Source organism: Monopterus albus, unplaced genomic scaffold (assembly GCF_001952655.1).
Source record: "Monopterus albus unplaced genomic scaffold, M_albus_1.0 scaffold50.1, whole genome shotgun sequence".
Classification (NCBI taxonomy): domain Eukaryota; kingdom Metazoa; phylum Chordata; class Actinopteri; order Synbranchiformes; family Synbranchidae; genus Monopterus; species Monopterus albus.
Genome location: NW_018127930.1, coordinates 3,626,816 through 3,635,910, shown reverse-complemented (window position 1 = coordinate 3,635,910; position 9,095 = coordinate 3,626,816). Strand labels below are relative to the sequence as shown.

Sequence of the window (9,095 nt, the reverse complement as noted above, 5' to 3'; positions counted from 1 at the left end):
AAGCCTGCTCCGAAAGCCTCTTCGGATTGTGGAAGGATCAACTTGGCATCCAGATGAAGCTACCAGATGCTGAGCCAGGTCTTTGCTGGATTTCCTCTGTTAGAGAAGAAACCGAGAAACTTCTCATCAGATTTGAACAGTTTCTTGGTCTTCCACTTCTATTTTTGTCTTTGACCTCTCCAAATTATTCCTATTTCTTTAGAACAGCTTGAATACCACATCTCGAATAACTAGTTAGTTTGCAGATTTTTTCTGAAATTTTTTATGCTGTGTACATATTTCATATATTTTCTACAACCCCAAATCAGAAAAGGTTGGGACTGTATGCAAAATAAAAATTTAAACTGAAAATAGTGATGTGTAAATCATCTGTGTCCTGTATTATATTGAAAACAATATAGCAGCACATTATTTGATGTGATACCGCAACAATTTTATTCTTTGTTCAAAATAAACACTCACTTTAATTCTGATACCTGCAAACATATTCCAAAAAAGTTGGGATGGTTGCATTTCAGGGCTAGTAGTAATGAGGTAAAACAATGAAATGATGATCTAATTTGAAACAGGTGATGTCAACAGATGATTGTAATCATGATTTGGTACAAAAGTGCCATCCTGGAAAGGCCAAGCCCTTTAGGAGCAAAGATGGGCTGGGGATCGTCAGCTTATGTCAACATATGTGTGACAAAATTATTGAAATGTTTAAAAACAATGTTCCTCATCATAACATTGCTAAAACAATATATCTAGTAGTGTCCTAAGACTTTTTCACAGTACTGTACTTATAAAAAAACTTAAAAATCCTCATTTTTTCAAGTTGTTACACTCTTCTGGCTCTATAGTGTTAATTGGCCCTTTCCCCTCTTAGCGTATGTTAATTCCTGCTTTATTTGACTCAGAAGATAACAGAATCAGCAAATTGCCAAGTTCAATCAAGTCAAGATAAAAGGTTAATGATAAATGCAACGATGTCAGTGGTACATGGCAAGCCTGTTTCTAGTGTGCACTGATGGGAAGACTGTGGGGTACTTTTTTGTGTGGTCCCTTAAAGTGAAGCTGGAGGACCTTTCATAAATAACATCACTTACAGGCCTCCCCAGACCATACAATATGAGTCAGAGAATAGTCCCATCCAAATGGCATTGAGCGTCAGGACTGAAAATGAGTGCTGAGAATGACAATCAGCCAATCTATCCTCTGCCACATGACATTCTGGAAGGCAATCAATTTTTACCTCCGCCAAGGAGGTTATGTTTTTGGTTTTGTGTGTTGTTTAGCAGTATTACAAATGGGTGGATGGATCATAAGCATACTGGGTATTGGTGGGGACCAACCCTAGAAGTGATTAGATTATGTCCGAAAAAGGTCAAAGGACCAGGTCACAAAAACTAATGGAAAAAAAAAATCTCAAAAATCCCTATTTTTAACATGGGACAAAATTTTAAAAATGTATATCTCCATCAAAGGGTATCAAAATCATTTGGAATTTGCATCATATGAAGGGTGGCAATGCCTGTCAACTGATCAAATTTCATGTGGCTCTGATCCAATTACGGATCTGACATCCATTTAAATTTAACATTGAAAACCCCATAGTATTATTTTCTGCCACAACTTTGCCTGTAATGAAGACAGAACTGAAATGTTCAGGTATGATGCACAGTATAACTGCGTATCATACCCTAAAAGATGATCTGGATCCAATCCAAATCAATGATTTTAGGACCACATTTTGTTCTGGATCAAATTTTTCACAGGGACCCATTTGCATGATTAAATGTGATGTGTTGGTGAAGGTACATGTGCTCGCTGAATGCACTTTTGTTTGTGGGGGGGTGATGAGTTATCATTTTCAACTTCTGTAATGAATGTTTTACCTGGAAAATAAAATGTCATTGCACACATTTTGTTGGCAAGAGGACAAAATGGCTTGTTGGGTCATATCTATAAAAAATGTGTCAAAATGAGGTAATATGAAACCTGCATAATTTAAATGGAAGGGCATTTGGTATTGGAAAGCTTGTTAAGTACAGATACTCTCTTTTCCTCTTTCATAACATCATTTTCAGTTGTGTATTACATTTAAAAAGTCACATTAAACATAACTTATGGGGAGACGCCAGAGCAACCAACAACAAAATTGCAGCTATGATTTGTGTTCTCTCTTTACAATCAAAGCAGTGCGAGCAACCTGCAAACATTGCATATTACCAGGTGACCTGCCTGTATAAGGCCAGACAATCAGAAACAGAAATAGAAAGAATGTGGAGGAGCAAGCCTTCCTCCTCCTCCTCCTCCTCTCTTTTTAAACCTCTGCATTTATAGTCATTCCTCTGGAGAGAACCTACCTGAAATTTGTGGAATAGAACTATATAAACTAGAATGGGTATGATTTTATATATATTATATATATATATATGTATGTATAAAGGTTTAACCAAAAGTGGAACAGTATATGAGATATACATACGTGTACTAACTGAAATCTAGAAGAGAAAAGTAGTATTCTACATTGATGCAGTTTGAAAAGACTGTTTTGAAGATCTTTACTTGGCTCCGTACAGAAGATTTCAAATAATTCCCTCTTCTTTTGGGACTATCAAACATTACTTCTGGGTGTGTGGGTGGTTGTGTATCACATAACATGTATTTTATTTTTGAGTAAACAAGTGAGTAACTTCAGTATTCCAGTGTGCAAAGGAAGGAAGAAAATCAGAACGTGCTGTGGGGGGACGATGAGCATTAAGTATTTTCCAACAAATATCTTGATGATCATAGCTTTGTCAAGAAAAGTGTGAAATCATGAGCTCAGAGGAAGCTCTACTTAGCGGCAAACATCTCTATTTGCATTCACACCCAGTATTCAGACGTGAATCTTTCTGCTATTCAGCTATTCTCACATAATACTGCTCATTAAAAAAACTAAATAACTGTACAGCAAACACAAAGCACAATGCCCGTGACATCCAAGCAAAAAGAAATCAAATAAGAACCTAAACAAACACAAATGTCTTACCACAAACAACACAGCATAAGCTAAAGATTATGCACAATAGGATTTGTAAGATAAGGGTTTAATGCGAATATACAAACAACCATCTGAAAGCACGGGAAATCTTGTTATGAACATGGTGATCCTAAAACCATCTCAGGTTTTTTTCAATATTAATCCATGGGTACATATTGTTTACCTAAGCTGTGCAAGGCTAAGTGATCAAGTAGCAGACTTATCATCTGTCAAAGCAGTGTAAATAATTACCTCTGGTTGCTTCGCTGTGGACAGAGTTTTGTTTAGGAGAAGTGGCGGTGGTGTGGGTCATACCTCGCATTCTCGGGAGCCTGAGATGGTGTAGGTGCAGGGTCCGGTCCCATTGACAAGCACATCCATGGCCTCAGAACTGGTGGGCTTGTAGTCCACATAGTACTCCTGCAGTGGAGAGCTCAGGGTGCGCTCCGTCTCTCTAGCTTTCTTGCGGCGTTTGCGGGCTGCTGCTGAATGCTCCTGCAGTTGCTTGACACTGCTAGGATAGCGCTTCCAGGACACGTAGATTACCAACAGGATCATTGCAACTGATAGAAAAAGGGCAACACTTCCAGCAACAATTTTATGGAAAGACACGGGCTCCAAGTCTTGCTCTGGTGGAAGTGCCACAGGTGGGGTGCCAAATGATGATGTGGGGATTCTAATTGATTCCTCTCCTCTCTTTCCAGAACCAGTAGGTGAAGCAAGAATAGCTGGGTGATGCTCAGTCTGCACAGGGACACTGGATGGGTATGGAGGAATACTGACAGTGAGTGTTGTCATTGGATTTGATTGACAAACACCAAAAGCTTCAACTGCATCCATCACTTTTTCACCCTGGGCTTTCTTGGGGGAAGCACATATCATTGTGGTCTCCTTTGCTCCTCTGAAGTTTCTTAGCCAGGCCACCAGAGGACAGATGGCAGGGCCACAGTCCCAGACATTTCCAGCTAAGCTAATTGTAGTTAAAGAGATCCAGGCATCAACGACTTCCTGGGAGACATTGGTCAACTTATTGGAGTCCAGGTTGAGGGTCTGCAGGTTGGGGAGGCATTGGTAAACTACCGCCTCTAATTCCATCAGATCATTCCCAGACAGATCCAGTTTCTGAATCGAAGCCCAAGTCCAGGTCAGGCCCTGGCTCATCGAGCGGATGCGATTCCACTGCAAGTAAAGTGCCCGCAGATTGTAGAGGCGAGGAAAGTGAGAGAAATTGATTTTTGAGAACTGGTTATGCTCCAGATGGAGCTCAGTGAGCTTGACCAGGCCTGAAAATGCATTCCGAGTAATACTGCGCAAGCGGTTGTAACCCAGATCCAAAAACTCAAGATTTCTGCAGTCTTGGAACAGACGCATTGGGATAATTTTTAGAGAGTTTGAACGTATGTGCAGACTGAGAAGCTTTCGTAGGCCCTGAAACTGACCAGGCTGCAGGGCTTGCAGCTTATTGTATGACAGGTCAAGATTACGCAAATTAGGTACAGGGTGGAATGTGGTGTTGTGGAGCGATGTGATCTTGTTGGAGCTCAGGATCAGTTCTTTGAGCCTGCGGATGCCCTGAAAGGCCATTGCATCCACAGAGGCAATGTAATTGTGGTCCAAGTAAAGCCAGATGAGGTGGTTAAGGCCTACAAACTGGCCTGCACGAAGGCTTGCAAGGCTATTGTACCGCAAAGACAGGCCTTCACAGCCTCCTGAGAGATTCTTGGGGACATCGCGAAAAGCGCTTGACTCACAGTAGACTATTTTTCCATCACAGCGACAACTTTTTGGGCATGGGCGCTCACTCAAAGATGGATTTGCTGCTAGCCACACCTGCATCAGGAGTTGGACCACTAGCCAGCGACACTGCAGAGCAGAGCCTATAGGGAGGGGGAGGGGGAGAGGAAAACGAGAAAGGAGAAAAATGTGAAGCTGATGAGGTTATTACAAAGTTCCAAAACCTTGCAATTTTGTTTGATAAATACATGCTACACAGTGACTGGCTAATATTTATTCATTTATTTATTTATTTTTTCCTCCTGTTTAGTACTGGAAATTTTTTCCAACAAATTATTATTTTTTTAAATGATAAAGTAATAAAATATGCATACCCAGACCTGACTTATCGTCCTAGAAAAGATTTGGCACAACAATAATGATCTGACTTGTGCATATTTTTGTTTATATTGTGTACATGTTGTCCATACTCATTGTAATGACTGATGTGTGTGCATCAACCCTTTTGTCAAAAACAAAATGGAGTGAAAGCAAAATCACCAAACAATACTTAGTTTACCTGTGAAAGTCAATAAACTTATATGGAAAACTTTTCATTTCTTATAAAAGAACTGATAAAGAGGAGGAGCCAGAGGAGCCCATCCTCAGGCCTTTCGGGATTGTTTTATTGTTTATACATTCTGAAATTGTTAGATTCCTTTTGCCTCATTTTGAGAGATGCCAGAGAAGATCCCAACTATTTTAGCTGTTAGGTTGTTCCTTTTGCCATTATTGAACTCATAATCATGTGTGCACTTTCCAGAAATCAGGGTTTTTTTCCTTTTACCTTCCTCCACTGTACAGTACCCGCTTGAGCCCCTCCCTTTCCTTATGTCCAGATTGATTCATCAGTTCTCCAGAGGTATACTGCCAGTCAATGAACATGCTTTCCCATTTAGTTCAAAAGGAAAGTGTGTCTAAACTGTTGACTGAGGTGTACAGTATATCGTATACAGTACTAAAAGTTCCTTTTTCCATATCTTGGAAAGCCCCTACACCCAATCAGCTGTCATAGCAAAATCAAAACCGACATTTTCCAGCTTACAGCTGTGCTGATTTTGAAATAGGTTGTAACAAAAGAGGGACTGTTTATTATGCAAGTTTCCTTAGCTTCATATACTGTATATAAAGTGTCATATGTTTAAGCCAAAGTATATCTCATGATCTTGGATTTTACTTTTGGATTGTGATCTAACTCTACCAAAATTTAACAGACTACAAAAGATAACCATAACTGTATTGCTGTCTCTGTGAGTGCCTTGTTTTAGTTTCCTAATTTTAGAATTGATCCTAAGCTTTTATTGATTACTTTTAAAGAACAATAATAAATTACCAGATCTTGTAATATACTAATTAATATTGCTTGCTATGATCAGCTAATGAGATGATAATGATGATTAGCTTTCATAAACCACTTTTTTATTTTAATGACAAAACCATTTTATAACTGGATGTAAAACTGAGTTTACAAAGTGTGCACTCATTACCCCAAATAACATGGTCCAAGTTATTTGGACTGAGGTCACTTGTGATGCAAGTTTACAATGAATACACATTGAGATTCAACATTGAAGTAAAGCAACCTTTACATAATCAGATCTTTGTGTATTTTTACTGAATCACCCCATAAGCCATCATAACACCAATGGCAGAAGCAGATAAGTCATGAAAGGCAGCCTGTACAAAGCAAATTAACATTCAAGTTAATTAACATTCAACATTCATTTATAGCTGTCTATACAAACCTAGAGGCATTTCAAATTAGAGTCCAATATTTCATATTTAGTCAAACCAAATCAGTAAAGGGTTAGCATAAATTATCACTTCTGCTTTCTCAGGTAATATTAATAATAATAATAAAAAATCATTGTAACCATTTACACATTTTGCTACAGAAAACAACTACCGGAATATCAAATCTGTCTGTGGAGAATGACAACATATTTATGATATAAACTACTTAATTTTGTGTGAGTATGAGCTTTTTATATAAATTACATTTTTAGGAGTGAACAAATGTGCCCAATAGCTTCCTAATATTGCTCCTTGTTCTGAGGTGAGACAGAGTTGTTTCCATTAAAATTGTTCCCCTTTACATAGCCACTAATGATCTGTCATTAAGATACATTGATTTTCCCTTGAGGAAGTGGTATGGGGGGTGGGTATTCACTACTTATGTGTGTTCGTCAAGGCAATATCACCAACTATGGAGTTTATTACCATTATCATATTGAGATAAGATTAATATTTCAGGATAGAAATAGTCCATACTTTAATTAGCTTACAAAAGATGTTTAGGTGTCAGGCACCATCCTCACCAAGATCATTACAATGAAGGTGTTAAATGTAGACGTGTTACACTGGTGATGAAACTGAACCAACACAGAATCCGCAGATTGTAGAGATACTTGTGGCATAGTTGAGACAGTGAGCATGCTTTCAATTTTCTAATATTTTCTGTAATCCGTGCAGGATTTGTCAGAAATAATTCCCTGACATTGTGTGCCTGAGAGGCATCAAACAGCATATGCTATCTGACATAGCTATTTTACTCCTTGCCAAGCATCTGCCAATCCCATATGGGTATTGTATGTGTGTGTATATCTAACAGCATGACAGAGAGAGGGAGACACACTTACTATTTGTTTTCAGAGAAACCTCTCATCATTCCTTTCAGATGAATGGAATCATAGAACTCTTAAGTTTTGCTTAGCATTGACTATACAAGCTGATATATAAATCATGTCTTCATCTCTTATCCCACAGTTGTGATAACTTCACATACTGTACAGTAAATACAGAAGATGGAAAGATGATGATCACAAGCAGCGAGTTTGTTTTTTCAGAGATATGAATGTAACTTTAACTTATTTGCCAATAACTGTCTCTCAGAGGCTTGCAAAAAAAGACTGATATAGAACAATGCAAATTAATACTAATTAATTTTAACAAACAAATCTTCTGACTGGGGAGATGAATGTGTGGGCTGTTGAACATAAATGCAAATGTTTTCTAAATTTTATGTTTGACACTTATCTCAGGAGGATATAGACACCCCCTATTGCTTTTTTTTCTCGTGTGCATAACAGGCTATGCTTTCTTAGATGTGACTCTCCCATCTCTTTCAGATTGAGCTTGTCTTTCAAGACATCTCTCCCCTTGCTGACACTGTATGTGGTTTAATGAGCGTTCTGTGCACTAATGCCTCTGTAAGCCATCTCCTTCCACACTACTCCTCTAATCTTATTCACAAAGGAGTACAAGTCACCCACTGAGGTGTCACTCATGGGATTCAGGTCTCTATTAACTGTTACATAACTGACATACCTCTCACCATTACTGTTTGTCTGCTGTATATACTTAAATGAACAATTTCCATGTAGTTCTTTATCCTTTTGAAAAGAAAGCTAATTATGCATGTCCTTGGACCCTGCAGCCACCATGGTCTTTTATAATATGAAGTCTGTTATTGTACATGTGGTCAAAACCATCTCCTCAGCCCTTTATCTTTCCATGCTGATTTCAGTTTTCACTTACCAACTGCTTACTTGCTTTCTTGCTTTCAAAATAAATTTTAGGATGAACATTTTTCTTGCTTTTTTTATTGTTTGGTATGATAATATATAGATCTTGTCTCCTCATTTTTCACTGTTACTCTGAAGTTATCAGTCTAAATCTAATATAGATGGATAAGTCAAAGTGAATGCTTGTCTAAAGGCATGCATGTAATGCTTAGTTATGTTGCAGACAGTCCTGCTGTCCTCAGCATGAGAAGATAGCTATTTCTGCCTCTCAACCCTAACACAAAGAGAATAAGTGCACTTTACTGCTGACCTAAAATAAAACCAAATGTAGCTTAATAACTTGGCAAATGGACTCACTAACTGGTGCACTTTGAGTGCACACAAGTGGCTCATTGCTATTTGCTGCTTGTCATTGACAAAACTGCTACCAGCCTCAGCCTTGACTGCACACAAAGGCTGGATAGAACTCTAACACATAGGGCAGAACGTCCCCAGACCAGACTAAGCCACCCTATTAGTCTCCAATTACCTTTCAGATGACAGCAAAGGTAGCCAAATTATCCCCATTTCAACAGTGACCAGAAAACCTCATATATCCTGGTGTATCCATTTTGTATTTGTAACACTGATTAGATACAATATAGAAAAGCTTTGTAGGGAGTATTGTCATGAACACACAAACACATATACAGAATATACATATTGACTGTTTTGCTTTTGGTCCTTGTCTGAGTCCTGGGGCCTATTTCAAGAAGGCGGTTTTGTCGAAACTCAGAGTTTGTTAACCC

General features: G+C 38.4%; 1 protein-coding gene across 3 annotated transcripts in view; it reads right to left on the bottom strand.

Moving 5' to 3' along the window:
* Positions 1 to 9,095, bottom strand: part of LOC109960802 (leucine-rich repeat transmembrane neuronal protein 4) — a 101,434-nt gene that overhangs the window by 85,133 nt on the left and 7,206 nt on the right. The window contains exons 2-3 of one of the 3 annotated variants that reach the window (XR_002275048.1): positions 3,263 to 4,887; positions 82 to 96 (exon numbers count right to left, since the gene is read on the bottom strand). Coding sequence is in view for 1 of the 3 variants with exons in the window: in XM_020601165.1 (XP_020456821.1) it covers positions 3,326 to 4,887 (1,562 nt within the window). In the remaining 2 variants the exon portion in view is untranslated. Of the gene's footprint in view, positions 1 to 81; positions 97 to 3,262; positions 4,888 to 9,095 lie in introns of those variants that run through there. The other 2 variants (XR_002275047.1, XM_020601165.1) reach the window with 2 other exon arrangements.